This window comes from Acomys russatus, chromosome 4 (assembly GCF_903995435.1).
Source record: "Acomys russatus chromosome 4, mAcoRus1.1, whole genome shotgun sequence".
NCBI classification, from domain to species: domain Eukaryota; kingdom Metazoa; phylum Chordata; class Mammalia; order Rodentia; family Muridae; genus Acomys; species Acomys russatus.
Window position 1 is genome coordinate 77,569,374 of NC_067140.1, and position 27,417 is coordinate 77,596,790.

At 41.9% G+C, this 27,417-nt stretch overlaps 1 protein-coding gene across 1 annotated transcript in view; it reads left to right on the forward strand.

Annotated features, from left to right (window-relative positions):
* The window catches only part of Macrod2 (mono-ADP ribosylhydrolase 2), a 1,925,774-nt gene that overhangs the window by 1,717,233 nt on the left and 181,124 nt on the right, over positions 1-27,417 (forward strand). The window contains exon 9 of the mRNA XM_051144748.1: positions 22,435-22,516. Within this exon, the coding sequence (XP_051000705.1) occupies positions 22,435-22,516 (82 nt within the window). The remainder of the gene's footprint in view (positions 1-22,434; positions 22,517-27,417) is intronic.

Sequence of the window (27,417 nt, forward strand, 5' to 3'; positions counted from 1 at the left end):
GCCATTGCTCTTATAAAGTAAATATTTTTTTTCAAACAAAAACCTTTCTGCAGCCTGTTGAAATTTAAACATAGAAAGTGTTTCATGGCACAAAAACTCATAAAGAGCATCTTAGTCTCATACCGCTCTAGTGAGAGATGGAATTGGGATTTTATATGCATCTTAAATGTTAGCCTTGTTTATGAGAGGGCTCACAATCAGACGTAAGAAAGAGGATAAGCTGATAAAGGGGGAGGGCACCCTCTGAGAACAGGAGGAATATTAAAGTAAAGGAAGATCAAAGACAAGGGCCAGGAAAAAACGGGAATCGTCTGTGCAGGTGTCAGTATCTGATCATGATGTCCAGGTGGTCCAAGAGAGGAGCCTGAGAGTGATTATGGGAAACCTTAAGAGTGCTGCTCAGATATGTTCTAGTGATAGCTTGTTGCTAAGAGAGAAACGAGCTGCAATGTGTCCAGCCCTCAATGGCAAAATTTAAATAAGGGTTCGAAATACATTTCTCCCTGTACAGCTCTGAGACTAGGACTGGATGTGAGGAGAACAAAATAAACCTCATGTCAGGCTAATAGGATAGGTGGGCTGGGCTGGTTGGAGAATATTGGCAGGAGAAGGGTCAATGTGATGAGAAATCTGAAGTAGCTCTCTATTGCTAGGCTCACGGAAGCCCATCCTATTTGTAACATTAGCATGCTATAGGCAGAAAATTGCCTCTTTTTCCCTTGGGTCTACCTGTAGCTATTAAGATGACCATATGCTTAACACTTCGTAATTGCATAAAATACAGGAATTGACCAGTACCTCTTAATCATTTGCTGGGCCTAGGATGTACAGTGATGAAAGCTTCAGTGTGTATTGCCTCACTAATGCGTGAAGTAAGGAGGTCATTGAGAACCATTTATTTCAAGGATGAGAAAACAGTTCCTGATTGGCTCTAGGTTTATCTATCAATCAGAATCTAGAGCGAATGTGCTCAAGAGTCCAGAGACATTCTTTCAGAGGAAGAGTTCCTGGAAGGCATCAAAGAAATTAGACTCTGTTAGCTCATTACTTCTCAGTTTCCCTTATCATCAATAAAAACAGAAACACACAAAAGTATGCATGATTATCATGTGTGTGCATATCATAATAATATGCATGAATGAAAGAAGAGACAGTGTTATAATTCTGACATGCAAATGGCTTGGAGAGAATACATATCCCAAATCTGTGTGACACATGTCATGCCCTTCCTCCATTGCCCTGAGAGCTTGCTGCATTCCCGAGAAGTCAACATCTGGCCTTATCTGATAATGGACTTGTTTTTATACATGAAGATCCATAACTCAAAATTATTTGTATAGAAGTGTACTGTAGTTTGAAGGAGAATCATTTGAGGAAGGAAGTGTTGAGAAAAGAAACTGGAAACAGAACAGGGTTTTCATCTCAACGCCTTTCTTCCCCAGCTGGGCCACCAGTCTCTCCATTCAACCTTCTTGTACTGCAGTCACCTTGTTTGTGAGACAGAGCCATTCATCATTCATTCATCTGGACACTGCCATTTAACACTGACATAAACGAGGTGATTGACATGATTGAATATGGAACAGCTTTATGCTGATGCCAGCTGGCATTATTATTATGCATTTATCATTACCGTTTTTCAGTTCTTAGCAATTGACTGGATTAGAACAAGTTCAAAGACACATTCATTTCTGGAAGATGGCTCTACTTTATTATTTAGGTAAGTGTGATTTGTGCTCCTTCTGAACAAGCACTATTTTCACATGGACAGTTTACACTGGCTCATGTGTACTAATTCTGCATGATTTTTTTTCCCTTCAATGTCTTTGCTTGCGAAGTAGCATAATGAAGTGACTTCACCTAAATAAACAGGCCTGTCCACAATAACTGCTTCTTAAGTCAATTTTTGCAGGAGTAATTTTGGTGTTGTGGACCAAATGAACTAGCTGAAAATCCATTAACTTTGAGTCTCCAGAAGGATATTTAGGGTAATTTCAGAAGTACAAATGTAAGTCATGGTAGAATTTTCCTTGGCATTGGTGGAGAATTTCTACCCTGGGTCCATTTGAAAAATCAATATCATAATAATTACATCCAAGCAAAAATAACACAGCATTATGTGCCTGATCAGAGAAAGCTGTAACTGAGAAAAAGTCCAGCTACCCGGTAAAACGAGACACGTGTAATTAGCATCTGCAATTTGCAATGCTCCAGGATCCCCTGAGTGTTTGGAACAAATCATGCTATAAGCTATATAAACTGAACACCAGTAATGGCTGTAGTTGCACATGGTGCAGTGAGGAATATACAGTGTCCTGTTTCAGAACCCATGTGCCATTGTTCTTTTGCCTCGCATGCATAATCTTGACTGTTCCTCTCAAATCATTTGCATTTGAGTTCTCCAGCTTGGCAGCAATCAGTCTTTACTGCCCCTCACCATCTGCCCATAGATATTTGAGTAACATACAGTGTGCACTGCTTAAAAAGCAAACTAGGAATTGGAACAGAAGCATTGAACATGACGAAGTTTGCCACTGTGGCCAAGAAAATAACTTAATAAATGGATCATGGCTGTCTTTGGTAGTATCAGATGAATCCTAATAAAGATCATCTCTGTCAGGAGTTTGAGGTTATGGAACAGTATGAGTTTGAGGTCTGTGCATCTGCTCAGTTTACAGCCCACTTGGGAAACAATAAACCCTAAAATGTCATCATCAACCAGCAGACATCTCTCCATCCCTGGGGTCCTATGGCTGGTATCATCTATTAAGCACCCCATGTACTCTCAACATTTGCTTACACCTCAAGGTGGGCCATCAAGGTGGGTGAAAATATGATTCCTAGTTTGGGAGCCTGTGAAGTAAGGAAACTGGGAGATTCTAGAGTTAGTATGTATGATGCTGCTAACATACTCTTGTATCTGTGTAAGGCTTCTCTGCACTGTCCAGACAAATCTCCCTGAATGCAGGAAACTCTATGCCTTATACCTTCTGTGTCCTCAAAACTACCATTGTGTGCACAAGAAATATTCACATTCTGCATAGTATTTAGTTGATGCAAGCTTCATATACAGTAGCATATGAAAAGGATAAAAAACCAGCCTACAAGGATATATAAAATTGTCTCGTTGAAGAATAAAGATTCAAGCCAGGAGCAGATTGGGCATCAAAAATATCATAAAGAAATGAGATCTTTATAAGAAGCATAAAGACATGTTGCAAGGAACATAAGTCATAAAAATAACTTTACTAATATTCTGGTAATTACACAGAACATTAATAAGTTGCATCACAGTGCATATTCTAGTTAGATTTCTATTGCCATGACATAACAGCATGACTAAATAGAACTTGGGAATAAGAGAGTTTGTTGTGTTTTAAATTCCATGTCATAATCTATCCCTGAGGGACACCAGGGCAGGAACTGAAGACAAGACAATGGAGATAGAAAAAAAAAGAAAGAAAATGGAGAAAGAATCTGAAGCAAAAGCCATGGTGGAACGTTGCTTACTGACTTGCTCCCCATAACTTGCTTAGCCTGTTTTCTTATACATCCCAGAACTACTCTCCTGGGAGTGGGGGGGGGGGGAGTTTGTGGGGTGTGTGGTACCACTCATAATTGCTGGACCCTCTCACACCAATCATTAATCAAGAAAATGTCCCACAGACTTACCTACAAGGCACTTGATTGAAGGGGTTTCTCAACTGAGGTGTCAATTCCTAGATAATTCTAGCATGTGTCAAGTTGACCCAAAAAGAAAAAAACAGAAAAGTTGTCCATGACACTCATTTGCTGTGACGTCTAACGTGCTAGTAAACAGCTGCTTCTCAAAGGCTCGGTTTGGGGATGTATCTGATGGAACAGTGACTCCGTCCTTCAAATCCATGCCACCTGAAATTTCAGAATCTGACCTTATATGGCATAAGGTCTTTGCAAATTTAATGAGTTAAGATGAAGTCACACTGGATTAGGACATTTTTACAAGACTGAAAACAACTGCCTACCTGCATAGAATGTTCAGATAGGAAGTATCCATTAAAAGCACTCATTCTTAGGCATGGCTCTAAGCCTAAAACAGCAAACCATGATGTCTATGAAGGAAACAGGAACTAAGATTTTTGTTCACCTCAGAGGTTTTGTGCTAACTTAAGTTGAAAACCGGTGTGTTTTGAAGAAATGAAGATAGATGCAGCCAAGTACTCCTCTCTGTATACTTACTTCTTGGTCAAGGAGGTAAAGTTACCAGCTAAGGGATAACCTCACTATTGGCAATAACCCCTGAAGTCCAGCGTAGACAGGCCATTATGAACGGGAGCACATTAGACAAGCATAATCAGATTTCATAAACTCTGTTTTGACTTCTAACTTGAGTACACAATGATGAGTTTGAAGATGACCAAGACTAGCTTTGCATGCCTTGGGGAGAATGACAGCTCCCACACTTTATTAGCTGCTAAGTAGTCCATACCTCACAAGCATCATCTCCTCGAATAATCAAGAAAACTGGGCCCTATGGTATTGGTCTGTCATTAGCTTTATTCTATTCATTAAAACACTGAGCTCGCCAATTCATCAGAAATAACCTTGTAAGTAGTGAAGAGCATACAAATTCTGGAGTAGCTAAAGCTTACCAGTGTACTCTTGACCACCCTAGCATAGGCTCAAGAAAAGAGTGCCTCTGCTGTTTAAAACCGAGAATTGTCTCCTGCGGGTAGATCACATCTCAAGGGTGGGGGTGATATCTCCTTGTGCATCCTCGCTTTTATACATTTAAGGAAAGAAACATTTACATAAAAAGTATAATATAAGTAGAAAATTTAAAGCTTGAGTGCAATTTTAAGCTAAAACATTTAATTCTAAGGAAACTTTGCATATGATCATAATTTTTCAAGACACCATTTGTGAACTCCAGTGTGGGACACCGAGGACATCCATTTATAACTCTCAGCATTGTAGGCTACTTTATAGTAAGCAGTGTGAAATAATATCCAAGATTCCCCCACCAGATTTGTCCTGCTGTAGAGTTATGTTTACTGTCATCATTGCTTCTCAATTGATTTCTATTAGTTTGCCCCTCCATTATAGTCTGCGAAATGGTAGTATTCATACAGATTTATTTACTGGATATAGCAGCAATTCTCTTTCATCGGGACACCCTGAACTCTCTTTGTACTCTATTTGACAAAGAGAGTGTGGTTTTAGTTCATTTTGACAGAACAAAGTAATTTCCTAGTTGGGCTCCAAAGAGAAAGAACATTCTTTCTGCCAGAGAGTGGTACCCAGGGCATACCCTCTTGTATCTCACATAGACTCATACTGTCTCATGCTCACCGGCTCCTACGGAGACTGTCTGAAGGCCAGTGACTACAGGATCTCCACACATCTGGAACATCCATGATTCAACATGCTCACAATCAAAAAGTAACAGTGGTTCACTGAATGACAGAGCCTTTTTCAGAGAGGATTTTAACGTTGTTGAGAAATTAATCCTTCTACCATACCATTTCCCAAAATCTTAACATGGAATTAAGTACACTTCAAATGATTTATTGCCCAGAATGTCTGTCTGTCTGCCACAACTCAGAAATTAAGTAGAATAGAACCCTGGTTAAAGTTCCTCAATAAATCTTTCCAAATACATCTGTTCAGAGAATTAAGGGTTGGTTTCACCCTGCCAACCTTTCCAGGTCTATCATAGATGATTGGTTCATTTTTAATTAATAAATCATTCAGTCAAGACCATGGAAGAAATCCATTCTTACAGTAGAAAGTTTGCCATGGTTTTTGGCAATAATTTGGTTAGTTTAGCAGTGTGCTTAAGTTGAATGGTTGCTCTAGACTATGCCAATAGACTCTTTCTGCTTCCATGTTCTTGTGATTTGGGCACTACTCCTGGAAGATGGATGGGTAGCACATCCTTAATACTTGCAAATGAACCATCATTTTCCTGCTAGCATTGTGAACCAAGTGTTTATTTTGACTACCTTCGATTTTGACCTGTAAGAAGAGTTAGAAACATACGTGAAACTGGGAATCGGCCCTGTATCTTTCAGCATTACAGAAGTTGGAGTAAGGAGTTTCAGCAGCAGACATTATAGAACAAAGCCTATGGAAAGGAAAGGCCATCTGTTGCCGATTTTCGGAAAGTCACTATTCCATTACTCTCTAAAACAGTCTACAGGTGTACCTGACTTACTGTTTATTTATGTGTTTCTGTGTCTCCAATGCAAATGACTAACTTACAGTAGACATTTTTATAATATAGATTTATCTTCCTTCTCCTTACTTCCTTTACTTCTTTAGTTTTGTTTTTATTCTTTCGTTGTTGGTTTAGATGAAAAGATGAATTTTGCACTGCAAAATTAGTGTAAATAGGTATCTCACTAGGTTCACCAGTCTCTGGATGACTCGGAGCTTACACACTTGAAACTACAGAGGCATATAGCATAGAGCTATCAAATCACCAAAATCCTTTAACTTTTTTTCTCTTGAGAAGACTTTGAGACGTATTATTGGTCTCAGCATTATCACACATGTCCCCTTCCCCATGGTGATCTAGGCTCAGCTCATGCTGGATTCTGACCAGATAGCATTCCTCAGAAATCCTATAAAATGGGTTTCTGTTTTCAGGAAAAGCCATTGCTTTCTTATCTGCTTCTATAGTCCCCAACTTCCAGAGAGGGCCACTAGTCCTCTGTTAACTCAAAGAAGCCTCCAACAGATCAGAGATCCCATGCTTGTTTCCTGCCTCCTCTGGCTAACCTGCGCTCCTCTGGCTGTAACGTAGCTTTATATAAATGGCAGGACTTTGCCAGTGTTTTGCTATCATCACTATTCCCATAGCCCTGAGGCTTCTCTTCCTGCCTTTTCTCACTGCTCCTCTCCCTAGCTATGACAGACGCCCCCAGATTCCTCCGGCTGCTCTTTCTCTGTAAGTTTTCTACAATAAAAACCCCTAACCATGCAAAGGCCATCTCTGTGGTTTCAATGTACACTTAGAATGTACATTGTTAAATATTAAAAATGAGATATCATTCAATGGATATGAATATGGAGAGATTTATTATAGAAGGGTGGGGAGAGAAGAATCATGTAAGGGGCACCCCAAGGGGACAGAGAAAGAGACAGACAAAGCGTGTGTGTTTGTAAGGAGAGAGAGAGAGAGAGAGAGAGAGAGAGAGAGAGAGAGAGAGAGAGAGAGAAAGGCTTCGGGAGTTTTCCTTTTATCTTGGGCCTTTGGCACACCTAGTGGCAACAGCTGATGATGTCAGAGGTTGCTAAGCAACCTAGGGTCAGGCCACTTATAGGCCAATATACATGGTCTAAAATGTAAAGTTTGAAAGTCTGAATCATACTTTAGAACTGTAGAATTTAAAGTAAAATGCTGTTTTAAGTTAAAGCATTTGAATTGAATCCTGCTAACATCTATCTCTGTTTCCGTCCTGGCACCAAGGTGGTACACACTTGTACTCCAAGCACTCAGGAGGCAGAGGCTGAGAGTTGTTTATTTGAGTCTGCTCTGGGATCCCATAGTAAAACCTTATCTAAAACAAGAAGGAGGAGGATGGAAGGGAAGAAGAAAAGGAAGGGGGAAAAAGAGGAGGTTACAGAAGGAAAGAAAAATGAACCTATCTACCTGCTATTTTTCTGTCACACAACATTATAACAAGCATACTGAGTTTCTACTAGTGTATCATAATTTTCTGACTGGAGGGGCTTCTACCAGCTGCACCCCATGGAGAACAGCAAGGACTCGAGGGCATTGCACAAGCAGGGCAGGTCTTCCTTGAGGGTCAGTGAGTATTTGAAAAGAAACATTGTTTTCATCTTTACAAAGACATTTCGTGCAGATGTTAAATAAAAGACGACAATGACAAAACCTCAAGTTAAGCAGAGAGTTGCACGGGCACTTTGCCTTCATGCCGTTCCCTTGAGGGAGGCTTAGCTGTCAAAAATATTTCATAACAAACACTGAAAAACCTTAATAGAAGCACTGAAAGTTGTGAGTTCAAAATATAAAGTGGAACCCGGCCTTACTGAAACCTCTCAGTGTAATGACAGGGTAGATCAGACACTGGCCTGGAACAGGTGACCTACATGCAAGGGGCAGGGAGGAGAGTGAAAGCAACTCCTAACATAAAGGGAACCAAGGCCAGCACTTTGCTCCAAATGCTCTTTCTTTGAGAGAACAGTCTGAGTCTTAGAATTAAGGCCATTCTGAGCCTGTTGGTCCCATGAAGCAACATTGATTTTCTTTTTCCTGCCTTCTTCTGTTGATTCCATAATCTACCAGATGAAAAGATGACCAAGCATATATGGGGGGCATGGTCTTCTTCCTGGCATCCAAAGATGCAGAGAGAGACCACACACAAATAACCACAAGAGATGAAAAATGAAGACTAACAATGAAACTGGGAACAAATCCTGCCTGTTGAAGACCAGCGAGGGGATGAATGCTGACTATAGTTGCCTTTTTTCTTCCTTCCTGTCTTTTATATGCAGTACACACTCACGTCATAACAGCCCCACCCCTACCCCCTCCCACAGCACCCCATCACTGCTGCTAGCATCAGCCTCAGGGGGAATTGATGATAGAACCATTTCGGTTTGCCTTCATGTTGTCTGAGACTGGAGGCTATGGAAAATTACTGGAGAGAGATTCTTCTCTTGAAGTTTGCCTTTTGAACAAAGAGATTCTTTCTTGCAAAAGTGGGAGGAACACTAGCCTGAGGGGGGGAAAAACAGCTTTTGTCCCCAGAAAAATGCTCTTTTCGAAGATATGCTAATGAGTTTCTCTTTGAACTGTAAATGGCATCTGCAGAGCGTGTCAGATGCTAATGGCAAGGGAAGACGTGATAATACACAGGGGGCCTTACAGAGCTGGGTGGTAACCCTCCCACCCTTTGAGCCTCTTACCCAGGCTGCATAGCCACCCTGTGACTTGGCATTGCATTCTCCTCTCTTCCTTATGAGGAGTGACTTTTATTTCTCCTAATAACAGCATTTTTTTTTTTTTTTTTTTTAAGGTCATGATTCCTGGGCTCTATAAAGCTCTATTCTCATTGGCGAACTCATAGTCAGCAATGAATGACAATTGTTCCTTGAAATTTTTAATTACTGTGACAAAGGAAGAGTAATTATTAACTTTTGTATCTGAACCACCTCTGCAGATGTTCTTAATCAAATAAAAGAAAGAGGAAAGTGTGTTCCAAGAGGCAGGAGTATGAAATATACAATAGGAAGTTGCAGCTGGGTCGGGGGTTGACATGAGCCTGCGCGAACAATAGTTCTAACATTGGAAGGGTAATTTCATGTCACAGACTGGATAGGGAATAAGAAATTTGAGTCAAAAGACCTATTCCTGGCAATGCCTTTAAGTCTGAGGGTACTTGGTGTACCCTGCAAGTGACAGCAAAATGCACCAAGGAGCTGGGTGCTTTGGTGGAGTTAAGACACTCCAGGACTGAGTTAACTTTTGGCAGGCTAGATGCTGAGAAAGGGCATGGAATCTATAAAGTGTAGTCAGGGATAAAGCCTATTCAAGCTGCTCACTCAGAGTGAGATCTACAGTCAGGAACTTCAAGGGAAGGTAATCTTGTTCAATACCTACAGCAGGGGGAGTTTATTCGCTCAGAAACCAGGTTGGGGGAAGCTGCATTGTGATAAGGACAGTGAAGGAGTCAGGTGACTCCTCAAGCAGTTCCTGAATGGCTAGAGTGCACCGGGTGTGCTGGAAAAGCCACCAAATATATAGTTTAGACTATAGAAAATGCATTTCCTTAGACTTCAAGAATGAGGGAGAAACAGTTTGGCATTGCAGTCCTGGCTTTTAGAGTTTCCCCCTGTGGCTTGCAGGTGACCTTGCTCTCCTGGGATAGTCACATCAATTTCCGTCTGTGTACATCCTGGTACCTCTTCTTACAAAGACTTTATGGATTATGATTAAAGATTTATTTTAGCATCTCTTTAAAGTCCTCTTTCCAAATTTGGAAATAAAGGGAATTAAAAGTCAGGGCTTTAGGTTGTGAATAGAGGTAGGACACACCATCCTGACTTTACTGCGAACTCTTTCAGACTTGCATCCTGTTGAAGTAAAGAGACTGAACCAATCTCCTGCTGGGGGTTGAATAGAGGACAAGAGGGTCAGTGTAGTGAGAATTTGGGGACTTTGGTTTCTTTTAAAAACAACATAGGTTATAAGAATATGTTTTTATTTTAATCTCAGGTGTGGGGATATGGGACTGCTTCGCAGCAGCTGACTATGATTTGCCTCGTGCTCTGGTGGGGACATGATTTTCCCAGGTGCAGATAGGTTCTGTGAGTATGTGACATTTGGAATTCTGGGAACTTTTCGGCAGGTATATAAATGGTAGATCCCCCCGATAGGAGGTGGATGGATATTGGTTGCAGTTTGTTAAGCGGTCTTGAGCAAAGAAGAAACACGGAGAAGAAGAATTTAGATATGCTGAAGATAAAACTTGCCCCAAGGAACTCGATGACCCTAGTCAGCAGGAAGTAGTCTAACGATAACAACGTCCCCTTTCCTCTCTATCCTTTTCTTCTCCCCTATCTGGAGTTAGGGGGTTAGACGGGTGGAAGAAAAGAGAACCAACAAAATAGCAAATGCCTGCTACAGTTAGCAGGGGTGCAGTCTTCTCTGACATTCCATTCAGGAATACCCGTAGCAGAAGAGAAAATATAAAGATCACTCTTGGTCCTGAAGGAAAGGACAGATGTAGCCAGCATACCTCAGCTCTTCTCCATGTGTGAAAATGTAAGCTCCTCCTTAACAATTTTATTACTGATATATGAAGAATTAATACATAATATATGTCACACATATATACATATGCATTTGTTGCTCATATATGTATGTGTTTAGGACTGCCCACATAAGATTAGATAATTTATTGAATCAGAGGGATAACCCCTGAAGAAGATTAATTCTCGTTCTCTCAGCAGCCATTAATTGCCTGTAACCTCCAGATAGAGACCATTACAGAAATATACAACTGATAAAAATTCAGAGAGCAGCTGGCCGTGGCGCCCTCAGCCCCAGGTAGTACATCTACACCCCAAGCGGTGTGACAAAGGTTTAGGGGGTATCACAGAAGAGGGATAAGCTGTCCAGAAGCTCTTTATCTTAATCAGCACCCCTCTACTGCATGCCACGCCTCACTTCTTTGGTTACAAGGGCCCGGGGAGATAAGTTGCAGGACCCATGTATGTGCAGGCTTGGATTCTATGCCAAGCATTTGGAGTCACTCTGAGGACCACGGCAGATGTGACATTTGCAAAGGGGGTCCATTTTGATCCATATGAGGCACACCTGGAAATTAACTTTTGTACGAATAACCCTCTAGCCCAAACCAAAGTAACTTTAGGCTCTTCAGCTACATAGCCATTTTTTTTTTTAAAGAGTTGAAGAAAAGTCAAAAGGAACAATTTATCAAAACAGAACATAAAGAGTCTGAATTGTGTTGCCACAGGAATGACAGATGTACTGGGTTTGCGAGCCCCCCCCCCTCCAAAAAGGATCCTTTTCATGCGTACAGAAGCAATTTCAAAATGCAAAACGTGCCCTTTAAATGTTTATGGGTTACAAATGCTCTCCAGCTCACCCAACTGCTAGGAGAACGTGTTGAGAAAACTCTCCCAGTTCTGCAATTTGGAGCTTGAGATGCAGTTTTCTGCTGCGGTAGGCATAAGTGTGAATAGGCTTTGTACCTTTAAGTAAGACACACAAGGAAGATAATCAGTAAGACTTAAAGGGGCATTAAAACTCCAGAACAAGGACTTCTGCTGAGAAACCTCTCTATTCTTTATTCCAGCGGGCTCAACTGGCCTCTGACCATTTCTTGCTCATTGGCTACCAGAGCCACAGAGAAGCATTTGTGTACATACTATATAAGTGTGTGTGTGTGTGTGGGGGGGGGGGGATTGGTGGCTCAGGACAGTTTTATCAGAATTTGAGAGAAAACAGTAGTACAGACAAGTGAGAATCCTGGCAGCTGCTAGGAACAGGGAAATAAGGGGAAAGCCATACCTTTCAGATTAGTCACAGAAATTAGAGAAACTGAAAAAGCCCCAACCATCAGGAAGATCACATTTAGGAGTGCTCAGCCAGAGACTTCTTCAGTTCAGAGAGCCTCCAACAAGAACACATAATTAAAACTAGAAATCCAGACAGCTTATTAAGAAAGAAAAAGCACTTGCTTTTGTGCCGTCCCATGTCTGCTTTTCCCTCGGGGTAGCCAGGCTCCTTGAGTACTGAGATGGACTAGAGGAAGCGAAGCTCAGCTGGGCGTAGGTGAGTCCAGTGTACGGCCTTGGTCAGCGACAAGCACCCTGGGAAAGGGTTTGGAGAACTGGTTTGGTTGGGGGGTCTGCCCCTGGGGAGATAGCCAGAATCTCTGAAGTTTCGAGACAGGGTTTCTCTGTGTAGCCTTGGCTGTCCTAGACTCGCTATGTAGACCAGGCTGGCCTCAAACACACAGCTGTCTGACTCCGCCTGCCTCTGCCTCCCGAGTGCTGGGATAAAAGGCGTGAGCCAGTAATTCATTCTTGATGGTGAAGGAGCCTGCTTCCGGGTACTGGGTTGGGAGGCAAAGAGGTAGCGAAGTCCTGCCTTCCTCCTGTTAGAGGTTTCCAGGGCTGAAGTTTTCTCTACGCTTTCTCGGTAGCCCTGGGCCATTATGGTCCCACAGTTTTGCAGAGAACTGGAGTTTGGTTCCCAGCACACACCTGGTGGCTCACAGCCACTGGAAATTCCAGGGCTGGAGGATCTGATGCCCTCTTCTGGCCTCTGTGGGCATGCCCTTTCACCTGGGCAGGAACTCACATGTATACACATACATAAAAATAAATTTTAAAATAGAAAAGCACTCCCAAGAGTGAAGAGTGGGTTAGTGGACTGAGGAAAGAGCCCGTGTATGAAGCCACACAGTGATGCTGCGTGACTTTGCTCTAGTTCCCTGTTCCTAGCAACTGCCAGGACTCTTGGCTTGTCTGTACTGTTGTTCCCTCCCACACCATCCCATCTGTATTTCATAGGTGCTCTCCGCATGTTTTCTCTGCCATTTTTATAAATGCTTCTTTTAAGACAGAATGAATTCCTTCAAAAGTGGAGATGAGGTACCTTTTACTAGAAAAGTACCTCTCTTGTGATCTAGTTTAGAAAGCCAGCTGAGGCCCCTGCTGAGTCACAAAGGCCCCAGTCATTTCACCCTCAAATTGGGTACTTACCCAGCTGATCACCACCCCGCCACATGTGCCTTTTTAATCTGGGTTTGGGCATCGGCCATGGGGAAAGTCAAGAGATTCAAAACCCAGGAAGATTTGATATACCTTTTCTAGCTTAAGGATAGAGCAAAAAAAAGTACAGTAAGAGTAAGGGAGCTTGTGAGGCTGACCCAGTGACCCAGCAACATAGAAGTGGGCAGCGGTGCACAACCACAACAAAAAATGAATCTACCATCTGCCAGAATGAACTTCCAACATTTCCAGAGCCCAGTCAGGCTGACACTTTCAGTTCCGCCCCATGAAGCCTTGACCAGAAACAGCATCACACTATGCTGGATGTTGGGCCCACAGAACCCCAAGTGAAGAGACAGGCATTGCTTTAAGAACCTAAGTCCTACCACGTCTCTATTTCCATGTGAGAGTTGAGGAAAACGAGGCTTTGATAAGTTAAGTGGCTTCCTCGAGGTCAAAACGCAGGGCAGAGGCAAAAACAAACTGGACAATGGGCAGCTGGTAACAGGGAGATAGCTTATGTGGGAGGCAGAAGTCGAAGGTGGCCCCTAGGATGCTGGTACCCATCCCTATGCGTGCTTGTTCTGTTCAGACATCTCTTCTGTGAAGGTGCCTGTGGCAAACACAAGGAACCAGTGACGCCCTTGATTAGGAAAAGTGATTGTCGCAGCTATGACTAAGGTGTTTAATCAATGACTTAATTAAAAGAGAGGTTGTCCTATGGGGCCTGACCTAGTTAGATAGGGTCCTTTGTTAACTTTATTTAACGGGTGTGTATACACGCACGCACGTGCCTGTGTGCATGTGCATGTGGGCACCAACACATCCCACTGTGCTTGTGCAGATAGAGAGGCAGCTTTGCCCTATTAGTTAGTTCACTTCCGCCTTCACACGTGATGCAGCTATTAACCTCAGGCTGTTAGGTTTGTGCAGCAAGAGTCTTTATCCATGGAGCAACATCTCCACCCTCCTACTAGGTGGGTTCTTAAAAAGGACTCTACAGTTTAAGGGACATTTGAGGAGCATCCTGAAGACACTCTTGCTAGCCCAGATGAAAAGCACTCATGTCCAAATGCAAAGGTAGGAATTGCGGGTCACCTTTGGGAGCTATCGGCCATCTCTGGTCAACATCTTTAACAGTGAAGAAGAGACTTCTGCTGAAAGCTAGGAAAGGAGGGTTTGGAGGCAAATCCCATGTCTCAGGGGAGGACTGCAATGCACTAACACCTTGACTGCAGGCTTTGAGACTCTGGCAAGAGGACTCAGCCGGGTTGAGCCTGGACTTCCTGTGTACTTAGAACAGGTGGGAGAGTAAATGCCATGTTGCCCTTGTAGAGGTTTGTTATACTCCAACTGGAAACCAAAACACAGGAAGGGGGAAAGATTGTTCACTGCTTCCCATAGCGTGAGAGGAGGGACCAAGCTCCAAGCATCTCAACTTCCTGGTTTGCTTTCTCAGTCAACCTACAGTGAGTGATCTTACCCTCTCATTTATCGTTGGCTTATTCACAGCCTCAAGGAAGCACCAACCATCCCAATCCTTTACCCTCTCAAAGTCTGTCTTTTCTCAAAGTGAGGGAAATCTAAAGTTTAAATTATGTATTAGCAGAAAGCACCATTTGGAAACCTACCAGTTAGCAGCCTGTGTGGATGAACTGTTGGTTTGGTTGTAAGAAGCCAGCAATTTTGCCCCCGCTGTATATTTGGTGGTACTTAGACAAGGTAACCTTCAGTTAAGCCAGCATTTACATGCACACCAACTCTCTGAATGTCACCGGGCAAGCCACTTACCTTGATCAGAATCCTTTCATTCTCCTATTCTTGCTGAACACAGGCTAATCTTGGCTATGTCAGCTGTCCTATGACTGCTAGCGTGAAAAATGGAGGTCAGCTCCAGATACTCCCAGCCTGCCTCCCTGTGTAACCTCTTCACCAACAGTGGGTGTGATACTGAAGAAGATTAATAGGACTTATGTCATCATGTTTATGGGGCATGAAACCCCCCACTGTGGATTAATGGATGTCTTGGTGAAAGAAATATATCTTTACTCCTGCAAGCCTTGACTGGTGAGCAGCAGTTGGCATCGGTGGAAATATATGGAGAGATTGCTTTTCCAAGGTCAGCCTTTAAAGGGCTTTTTGGGCCACTAAGTCAATGAAAATAGATTTTTGATTGTTGACCAAGACAACTGCAGCATAGACTTTCAACCTTTAAAACACTCTTATTGAAGTATAGCTTACACACAGTTCCTCAGTGCACAACTCGGTAAATTTTTACAAACTGAACAGTATGTCCAGGGAACCAGCATTCAAATTAAAACAGAAAATGGATGCTAGACATTTTCCAGCATGTCTTCCAGTGGCATGCAGCCTGGAATAATTGCTGTAATAACTTCTAACCACACAGCTGATTTAATCTACTTCTAAACACTTTTGAACATCATAGAAATGGGATAATCTGGTGTATTCCAAGCTCTTGATGGACATTTATGCAACATTGTACCATTTACCTGTGTTTTATATGTCCCTGTAAACTTTTTTTCATTTTCATTGGTTTGTAATATTCCATCATATGACTACATACTGGTATGTTTCTGTATTTATGGCCACTTAAGCAACTCCCAAATTGGAGATTTTAAAATAGTGATGTGAACATCTTGGTGTGCTGATTCTGTGAACATACCAGCTGCGTGTGTAACTAGGATAGAAATTACAAGATATATGCATATATTTACCTATTTTAGTATGTTTTATTGTCAAAAGCTTTTGAAAAAGGTTATACTCACTTTTATTCCTAAACTTGATTGTGAAAGTTCTTATTAACCTAAATACTCACCAATATTTGATATTGTAGTTTCATTTTAAAGAGCCATCAGGTTTTAATCCCTCCTAGTGTGTAGGATATCACCATTGCTGTTGTGAATCCAATGAGTACCCTGTGTTTAAACTCTAGCACGGAACCGCAGAGCCATCAGGCTCAATATCACAAGAGAATGTGGCAGTTCCCCCCTTCACTGCATAAAGGCCTCTGTCCAATGGAACAGGCAGTCTACCTGTTTACCATCTTATGTTGGAACAATTTGAAAAAGTACCCAGTACATATGCACATCTTGGTCAAGTGTGTTTGCTAAGTTGTGAGCTTTGCAAATATGTCTGAAGCTACAAATTGCATATGAGGACCTATGCCATAAACTAGTGAGACAAAGATGAGTGTCACCTGGTCCTCCATAAGATGCTTATTTACAATATCATGAAGACTGGGTAAAGTGGTAAATTCCAGAACAGGTGAGTGTTGCCTTTTGTGCTTTTGATCATGGATCAAATAGAATTTACTGATCAACTATTAATACAAAGTAAGTCCTTTTAAACATGTGAAATTACTTACAGAGGAGTAGATACACACTTTAGCAAGTTCCCTGAGAAGACCTACTGGGCTAGGACTCACAGAAATTCATTTGAAGGAAATAATTAGGAGTTAAATCTTCTTGACAGGTTACACATCTCTGAAAATGAACATTGCTTTTTTTTGTGCTTCACTGCATTTCTCTGGGTGATATAATACTCACTGAACTGACATAAAGACTGTATCAGTAGCAGTTTTACCAGAGAAGCATAATTCCATGAGTTATAGAGAGAGTACATATTTCTCTTTTTTAAAAAAACTAACAATTCAGTGTGCAATGATGGCAAAGTGGGGTGCCTCCACAGTGGGTGCTTCCAGCTCAGAGGAGAGACTCTGACTGAGGCTCACTGGCTAGACTTTGTGAGAATACTTAGAATATGTCAGGAGGGTGTGAGGTCTAGAAGCCATTCATAATAAAAGATGGATATAAATTGGAAGAGAATAAGTATACTGTGGAAGCCATGACGACAAAGTGGCATGTGACCCTGCCTCATTTCTTTGGTACCCAAACCACAACACCCTGCAAAAGGACCCAGGATGCATGTGTGCCAAGTTGAGGATTCAGAGAACCTGAGACAGAGACCAACAGAAGCTGTAGAAGCCCCCAGTTGCTGCCTCACAAAGCGATCCTCAGGAATACATACAGGCTGCCACACCTTCCCAGTGCAAGCTGTAGCTGTGTTTCTGCTCTGCAAATCCCAAAGAACTGTCCCCATAGCCAGGCCTAGCCCAGAACCACTCTAGGAAGGGTAGGTCTAGTTTCATGAATTCACACAGTACAAAACAGCTGCAAAGAGAGACTGTAAAAGCTATGGTCAAGACACTGAAGATGGCATCCTTAAGTCCTTTTATGATACAGGTTGAGAATGGTGGCCCACAGAGATGATGGCCCATCTACCATCCCATGTGTAGGGATAGGCCTAGAAACTCAATGCCATGGGCCTCCTTTGAGTGAATACCAAAGGGGAAAAAAATCTGGACTTGAAGTGATGAGCCCTGTGGTTTTATATTAAATAATTTTCTGATTTTACAAAAAGGCCACTTGATTTCTGAACTCTTGTTTTGTAGACAGGGAGTGGTGTGCGGGCTGTGCCCTGCAAACTGGAAGCAACTTACTTAATAACAGCTAAATAAATGAATGGTCTCTCTCGAGCCTTCATTCTGTGAAATTCTCCAGTGGCTTTAAGAAAATAAAGTGATGCTGTATTGGGCTGTGGAAGGTTCTCTTAAAATTCACCCAGGGTTAGAATGGACCATGCGGGGTTTTCCTCCCTCACGTGTCAGGTGTCCAGTCCTTGTGGCATGCAGCAATTAAGCTTCCTGTGTCCTTCTTCTCACCGTCTTAACAGATGTAAAGTACCAAAGAGCTGTAAAAGCAAGACTCAAAAAAAAAAAAGTGATGCCAGGAGAATCTGGGAAGATGTCAAGTCTGCAGTTACACATTTCTATGCCTTTTCTTATGAATTTGCAATGAGTGTCTAGTGGGAGTGGCTCTTCCCTGCTCCATGGGCACAGCTGGGGTGGCTCAAATGCCTGAAGATGAAATCACAGAAAGGCCACGCCCTTCCAGCTGGAGCTGTGGCCGGAATAGCTACATGTGGGTTCTCCGCATGCTCTTGCTGTTTTTTTTTTTTTTTTGCATGAGAAGTCTCCTCCCAAGACTACTACATACAATCCACACTGCCTCCTCTCACTCAGAAACCGTGCAACATTGTTTCTTCCCAGCCACAGGCCTCCCAGACTTAAGAGGTAGGAGTTAGCTCTCAGTCCTTAGTGAAAAGAGTCTCATCATCTTACACTATAAGGAGAACCATGGGATGCAGAAATATCAGAAGGGCGGGTGACATTAAACACAGAGTTTATCAATTAAGTGGACCTGTATCCAATAGCACCCCAGAGAATATATATATGCACAAGGGCATACGAATACGTGATCAGTATCTGGCGAATGAAGGTAATGCTTAGACAAAATTCACTGGCCAGTTGTTTTCAGCATTAGGCCTGTGAGTATGGAATTAAGTGCTCCATCTTCAACATGCATTTTTTTTCCTGAGGAAAATTAATTGGGCTGATGGATTTTGGACCCATTGTATTCCCATGGTCACCAAGCCTAATGTGCCAGAAGTAGCTTATGATCTCTTGCAATACTTGAACAATCTGGTTACAGATTGGATGGTGTTTGCAGCTAATAATAGAAAACAGCATTGCTACTAAAAGAAAAAGAAAAAAAGCCAGGCATGGTGGCGCACGCCTTTAATCCCAGCACTTGGGAGGCAGAGGCAGGTGGATTGATGTGAGTTCGAGGCCAGCCTGGTCTACAAAGTGAGTCCAGGACAGCCAAGGCCATACAGAGAAACCCTGTCTTGAAAAAAAAAAAGCCCCCTGTATTGTCTTTGGCTGGTGCCTTAGGAGGTAAACTTTAAACCCCTTCCCAGATCTAGCCAATGGTCAGAATATTCTCCACAGTTGAGTGGAGAGTGTGATATGACTTTCTCACGTACTCTGGTGCCTCACATTTGACCATGTCCCCTGGAGGGGGAGACCTGGTGGCACTCAGAGGAAGGACAGCAGGTAGCCAAGAAGAGACTTGATACCCTATGAGCATATACAGGGGGAGGTAATCCCCCTCAGGAACAGTCATAGGGGAGGGGAATAATGGGAAAATGGGTGGGGGGAGGAATGGGAGGATACAAGGGATGGGATAACCATTGAGATGTAACAAGAATAAATTAATAATAAAAAAAAAAGCCCCCAACCTGAGAACACACATACTCATTCACATAAAGGACACAAATGGTAAACACATCACCTGATTTGCTGTTTGTAAGTATGGAGACATGACAGAACACAAGATTGTTTGGCTCTATCACATTAAGTTTTCAGCAAATTCGAGTTCTTAATTTTGAGCTCTTACCACAGCTAGGCCATTTAGAAGCCACATGACCATGTGAAGCATAAAGGAGAAACAACCAACATTCATAGACATGAAAGAGTAATTATTGGCTGGGCAAACTCCAAGCACTTCATTACAGCCAGAGAGCTGACTCTGACTTAGGGAACACAGTAGAATCATATCAACTTTAGGGCCTTTAATTGTGAAGTGTTTTATACATGAAACAATAGATAAATCATTTGTCCATATGCTCACTCCCCCAGGTAATGGCTACCAACTTTGTGTTATATTATTTGGAATCTCTTTACTTTCTAATGAATAAAGTATTAATGATCCAAGTGAGCATTTGTGAATGAAGTGAAGAGATTAACGATCTCTTCCCTGTTCAGAAATGACCACCATTTTAAGGCCATGTGCGTTTTTCCCTCTGTTTCCATATGTTAGTGCAGATGAGAGAGAAAACAACACGCTGGGAATTGAGGTATGCTGAATGCCACCATTTCACAGGTTGGGAAGGCTGCCTGCATTGCAGGCCACCATTCAAAGTTCACAAGGAGGCTTTGGTATGGTGGACAAGGACGGAAGGCAAAACTATGTTTGATCCATAGTTGAGCAGGAGTCTTATTGATTCACTCCACTGAGGAACCACGTTTGGTGGCAGATGACAGCTTCTGGTTAGTTGAGTTCAAGTTTCTTTTTTTTTTTTTTTTTTTTTTTTTTCTACTTATCTTTGTGTTGTTTACAAAGAAACTCAGGGCCACTTAACTCAGTGCCCTTGCAATTGATTATTTTCACAGTACTAGTAGATGGATCCATACATCATTGTATCTTTATGTTTTTAAAAATGTGGAAATGTTTTTATAGAATCTGCCCTTCAGCAACACATTTCTGTCATTCAACATTATGGTTTTTGGCTTTAGCCACTGGTTATAAACATGTCATAAGGAGTGTGGGCACATACAGACTTATCTCTCTCTTTTTCAACTAAAATTATAGTTCTGGAAAGTGATTTTATACAGAATCTGTACTTTTTGTGTATATGGGCGGTATTAATGATATAGAGATAAGACTAGACACCCGACTCAAAAGTAAAAATAGGAAAAAAGAAATATGCTCAGTTGAAGCCTGCCTTTGTAGTTTTTATTAAACATTTTTTACACAAACATTTATATTATTGCACATATATACAATAAACTACCTATAGCAAGAAGAACCATAACACAATCAGGAATTATATAGATGTTACATTCTCAGTGCTTTGGCTATTTGTATTTGACAGCCTTGAAGAAGACATCTTTCCTATCTTGGTGCATCTAAAATTCTGAATGTAAATCAGTCTCCATCACATCTTGTCATTATCAACTTAGAACATCCATATAGATCTAAACCATCTTAACCCCTAAACAACTAAGCTTCATTGGAAAACTAAGCTAGCTGGTCTTCAACTCCATCACAGACTTGAGAAAGAATAAACTTGATTACCTGAGTGTGCTGGGAGTGCAGGTCAGCAGCTTTCCAAATGAGAAGATGACAGAGACCATTTTCTACCTGAATAGTCACCCAAAACTCTCTTTAAGGCCAGGTGTGTTTGTTTGTTTAGTGATGGGTTGCTGAGGCAATTGAAGGGTAGCTTGTACCTTATGGGACGGAATTCCAGGGACTGGCCTGGAAGCCGCCAAGCCTCCATGAGGCGGAGACACCTGAGCTGATTAGGCGACAGACCTCTGAGGTAAACCTCTAGGTTAGGCTTACCTCACAGGATTGCACAGTTCCAGGTGACCCAGCTGCCATCTCTCCCAATAAAGCTTCTCTACTCCTGAATACCGCCATACAGCATGGCAGGATCAGCTTTCCACACGGTGGTGAGGTACAGGGGTTGGGGGGTGCACAGTCAGTCATCCGGGTTCTTTCTCATCCACTGCGTACTCACCCTACCTGCATCTATCCCCCAGTCCCACAAGAAAGGATTTGACGTTTTGTTCAACTGTCAGTTGTACCTTGACAGAGTGTTTCTAAACTTTATTTCTCAGGGTTCAAGAAAGGCAATGGTGGGGTGCTTATGCTCCAGACACAAAATTGAGCCCCTGAGTTACTATGCGACGGAGGTGAGCTACTATATGTAGCTCATTTCTCCTCTCTTTTTGGCACATTATGCTTGAATATTTCAAAGAAACTCCGTATGTTCTGCCACTTTCTCAAATAGAATAAAAGGAGACTATGCACGTGTTTTATTTCTACAGTGACACCCACCCAACGATACCTACCACACCAAGTGTTCACTGACCTTGTGTTAGTGTCAACTAGCATTTTATTTATACTGCCTTTTTTTTTAGTATGTTAGGCTAAAAGCAAGTGTCTACATGCAAATTAAGCTCGTAGAAGCTTTTTAGGCCACATTCAAAGATTACAGGTTTGATGACTGTGTTTGTCTAACAAGATTAGGGCAAAGCACTCTGTGTTTCCTGGCATACTTTACTGTCACTTGTTCATCTGCCTCTCCTGTGGCTGGTTTTAAAGAACATAAAGTCAAGGTATCCCGGCAAAATCTCAGCATTATTTACAGCTTGCTGTAACATGGCTTATTATCGCTTATTTATGTAGCATCTTTGCACTGAAGCACCCGTGACTTCATGATAAACAGAGCATGCACACTCCAGTGCCCGCGCGTGCGCACACACACACACACACACACACACACACACACACACACACACACACACACACACAGCCTTGAATCACACCCGCTCCTGTAATACAGTTAATACTTCATCAACAAAAATCTGCACAAATCTTTCACACTTGTCTTTCATTGTTCTAAAGCTCTGCTTTGCGTAAGCATTCGCCAATTCTCCTTCAACGCCATGTGTTTGCTGCTTGCCTCTAGGTGGATCGAATCATCTTCTGCGTCTTCCTAGAAGTTGACTTCAAAATCTACAAAAAGAAAATGAGCGAGTTCTTTCCTGTTGGTGAGTATAGCCATTTTGTTCTCTTTGGAATTAGGATGGGAGGAAGGTGTGGGGTTCCTTTCCCTTGTGTTTTGTTTGCCATTCTCAGAGCTACCTTGTGAGTCCTATGTTTGTGAGCAGGCTGCACACTTGTGTCTCAGTGTCCAGAACTTCAGGAAGTGATAAGGATTATGGGCCCTCACCTTCCCCACCCCATGAGGTCACTGTGTTGTCTGAGGCATGTCAGCACATCTTTTGGGTCTCAGTTCCTACATCAGCTGAGGCTCAGACCTAAATGGTTCCTAGAGGGCATTTCTCTAGTCCCACTTGCATGATCTAGTCCTCCCTCAACTTGTAAGACTTCCAGGCTGCATACATACAGAAATAGGCTCATTTGTTGAAAATTGTAGGAAACCCATTTATATTTGTAGTCAGAATTCAGACTTTCCTGTATTTCATCCTTATTCTACCCAATTTTCTCTCCTTGAACTGCAATGATTGCATGGGCCTTTCTCGGGCCATCTGAGAATGGCTGAGGTTCACCTTGCTTCACACTTCTTTTTAGAATATAGCCTAGGTCTGGGGGTCACTAAAGAACCTTGAGTAATGGATTTAGGATTGAATGTGCCATTAGTTGGACTAGGGTAATTTGAATATTTTTTTCCCATCCTCCCTCTTACAGCCTATTAGGGCTGTGGCTTGTTTAATGCCTTGTTATTTTTATGGTCATGGTGCCTGGAGTGCTTTCCTTAGCCATGCTAAGAATTGCTTGTGGGAAATTTCAAGCTTCTGTGAGCATTGTTCATGTTTGGGTGGCTTGCTTTTTTTTTTTTGGTTTCCTTCTTCATTTGAAGTGATTTTTCTGGCAATGAGTAGTGAATACGGTGGGTGAGAAGGAAGAAATAAGGGGTCCTGATGTGCAGTCTTCTCGTGCAATGCTTCACAGCCTGGCAAGAAAGAACGTGCCCCACCACAGTTCCAGGAGGAATGGAGTAGATAGTGGTTAAACATAAAACAAAAAATGAAAATAAGCAGACAGTGTTAACTCCCTGCTGGTGCTCCAAACAGACCCAGTTCTTTAGTCCTTACCCTAATGTTATAATTAAGTGGCCAATCTGATAAAAAAAAAATCACTGAGGCCTAGAAAGGATTCCTTGACTAAAACATAATCCACATTCTTTGGACTCCCCTCTGACAGAGGCTTCTTGTGACTCTCGCCACCACCACCTTCTTCTCCTTCCTTTACACTTTCAAGTTTCAGTATCTCAATACTTTATAGCACAAGGCATTAATTGCTATTTAATAAGCAGTTGCCAAGATGAATTCAGTTTAATAGATGCTTCTCACCATACCCTGGTAACTTCATTTCTGTTCCTGTCTTCTGTTTCTGTGCATTCTCCTGACTTCCTTTAGAACCCAAGTGAGTTCAGTGGCACATGCGCTTTTGACAGGTCTTAAAATGAATTGTCCATTATGAAAAATTATAACTTTTATGGTCTGTGTGATGTAAATATTCTCATGCCTGGTCAGTATCAGCTCATGAGCTAACTTCAGTCTCTTCAATATGTTTAGAAATAATGACCACATGGTCATTTTAATGTCTTATCAGTCTGAAGATAAAAGTACAAGGCATAGAAATCTCACTGAAATTTTCAAGAAGGCAGGCAGGCTTGGAGGCCTAAGAGTTAATAATAACTGCAAATAAATTATCATTTGAAACATTGCGCTTTATATGAATCCAAAAAAGATGCATCTCAGTATTTACACAAGGAAAATAATAATAAAATCAATCTCACTTTCACATTAATGTTTCAAAACCCACTATGCTCATGAAATTATTTCCATTTCATAATTATAATAGTAAGTGCATTTTAAACTAAATGTCAAAATCTCCAACAATCCCAGCATATTTATACAGTGTTGAGGCATCAGACATTTGTAAGTCCTAAGTTTACATTGTGAAATAAAGATTGCGCCTAATGGAATATGTGACTGCTAATATAGATGGTACACATTATCTGTCCTTAATTTGAATTTATGCTTAATGTATAATCATACTGTCTTTGATTAAAATATAATCTTTCCTGGCTTGAAATACATATTTCCCAGCCTATTTCTAACTAGCATTTATAACTTTCTCAATACAATGATAATAGTAGTTCACAAAACTCATATTTATATGAAACAAACTACTTTCTTTGGGGATCTTTGATCTCAAATTTATAAAGCTCACAGCTAGAAATCTGAAACAAATGGCAGAAGAAACCAGTGCAAGTTACAGTGGAGAAGCCATATTGGAGACAAGCTTCATCCACAGCCTCGGTTGTTACTAGACACTTAGATCCAAAACCCTCTGTCAACTTCCCTACATTCCAATTAAGTTAGAAAACCAAAATTGGCAAAGAAAAATTAATTTGTTTATAGTTGGCCAAGGTGGTCTGGGGTTGAGGCTTTAAAAAAAAAAAGTGTAATTTCCTTCTCTTCGTGCCTGGGGCCATCTTATACTTTATAGAAAGGCACGAAAGAGAGTCTGGAACCATGTGAGTTTAGTTGTGAAGCAGGCTGTTCAGTCCTTTACTGGAGAAACCGGACCTGGGCATGAGTTTGTCGGTGTCCCTTCGTTCTACACTAAGGAAAATGGGGTTCTAAAGATCCCCTACTTTGTAAGAAAATGAATCAGAGCAACAAAACAAGAATTTTTGCGGGATATGAGAACTCCACCTGTTCTGGGCCGGGCAGAGTTCTTTGTCCTTTGATCCATTAATTAGATCTATAGTGGACACCCCTTGCATCTTTTCTTTGGAAGTCAACTGTGAGTTCCAGCTCCCATGCGTTTGTTAAGCATACTCACTTTGAAAATTAAATGAATAGGCAACAGGAGAGGCTGCAAGTATTTCTTCTTAGCCCGGTGGTTCTCAACCCTTTTTTTTGGGTCAAACTACCCTTTCCCAGGGATTGCATATAATATATGCCCATTTCAGATATTTACAGTATGATTCATGACAGTAGCGAAATTACAGTTACAAAGCAGCAGTGAAAAACTTTACGGTTGCAGGGGTCACACAGCATGAGGAATTGTATTAAAGGGTCACACCATTGAGAAGGTGAGAACCACTGCCTCAGACCATCTTCTCCCCAGCCAGGGCCAGAGCTTCAGCATAGGATCAGAGTTATTATTACATTTACTGTAGGAATTTTTTTTAATTAGCCAGACACCATCTCTTTTTCTTTCTTTTTTTTTTTTTTTTTCCTTTTAAATTATTCACTTTACATCCTGGTCATAGCCCCCTCCCTCCTCTCTTGCTTGTCCCACTCTCCCTCTCTGGTTCCCCTACCCCCTATTCCCAATCAGAGAAGAGGAGTCTCCCACCCACCCCCTCAGCATATCAAGTTACATCAGGACCAAATGCATCCTTTTCCTCTGTGGCCTGGTGAAGTAGCCCTGCCAAGGGGAAGTGATCAGAAAGCTGGCAACAGAGTCCATCCAGGCACCACTTTTTACATAGGCTAATCAGTTAATTCTCAGTTCTGAAAAGATAGCTAACATATTAATCTTGTATTGTGATTTCTATTGCTATGGTTTCATTCTAAGGTGTTCTTGAGGTCTGTTTTGAATTACATACTTATTTGTTGTGTGTACACACACACACACACACACACACACACACACACACACACACACACGGGCACAGAGGTCAGAGAATAACTTACAGGAATCAGTTCTGTCTTTCTGGCATGTACGTCCAAGCATAGATCGAACTCAGGTCATCAGACTTGGTAGCAAGAACTGTTACTCACTGGACCATCTCACCTTCTCAGTCTGTTTGCCTTGAGGAGGACCCTAAGCCAAAATAACTTTTGTGTATATAGTTAAATAAAGAAAAGAAGCAAAATGAAAGTATAAGAAACATAGAAATATATTATGCTCAGGTACACAGGGTGCAGAGAAAGCTGCTAGCACAGCCAGAAGTTCAGGAAGCAGATGGACAGTGTCTTAGTTGGAGTTACTGTTGCTGTGATGGAACACCATGGCCAAAATCAACTTGGGGAGGAAAGGGCTGATTTGGCTTATGTCCCCTGAATCATTTTCCATTGAGGGAAGCTAAGGCAGGATCTCGAACTGAGCAGAAACCTGGAGGAACAAGTGGATACCGAGGTCATGGAGTGGGAATCTAGGTCATTATGGCTTGCTCAGCTTGCTTCCTTACAGAACCCAGGACTACCAGCCAAGGGGTACCCATGCCCACAATGATCTGGGCCCTCCCACACTGATCATTAATTAAGAAAGTACCCTACAGGCTTTGCCTGCTTACAACCTGTTCTTCTAGAGGAGTTTTCTCAAGGAAGGTCCCCTCCTCTCAAATGACTCTAATTTGTGTCAAATTGTCATAAAGCTAGCCAGCACAGAAGGGATGGGATGGGAAAAGTAGAGAAGTGGCAGGGCATGGTCTTCTTTAGGGTCCCTTAGGCGTTCTCAGAGGGCTGGTGGATTTGCTCTTTGGAAAAACGTTCAGCAACGGGTAAAATATTTATGAGACTTTGTTTTAGACCATTAGGTTTGAACTTGACCATCAGCTGTGGGGTGTGTTTGGTTTTGGGTCAGTGGGATAAGGAAAAATGATGCAAACAGCAAACACCCACATTGAGATTATGGGTTTTAAGTAAGCCAAAGGTGATAGCCTAGAGTGGTGTTTCAGACAGCTCATGGCAGGCCTGAAAATGGATGGCAAGTTGGTTACCATATTTTATAACCTGACACTCTATTTCTTAGTTATAGAAAATGAGCCGTACTTGAATAAACTGTGGCATGAAGCAGGGAGGCAGCCATATATTTCAAGCTGAGACCAGCATCTGCCATTGCCCAAGTGGTAATAGGCTAGTCTTCTCCACAGCATAATCAAGAAAGCCTGTGGCCTTTTGAC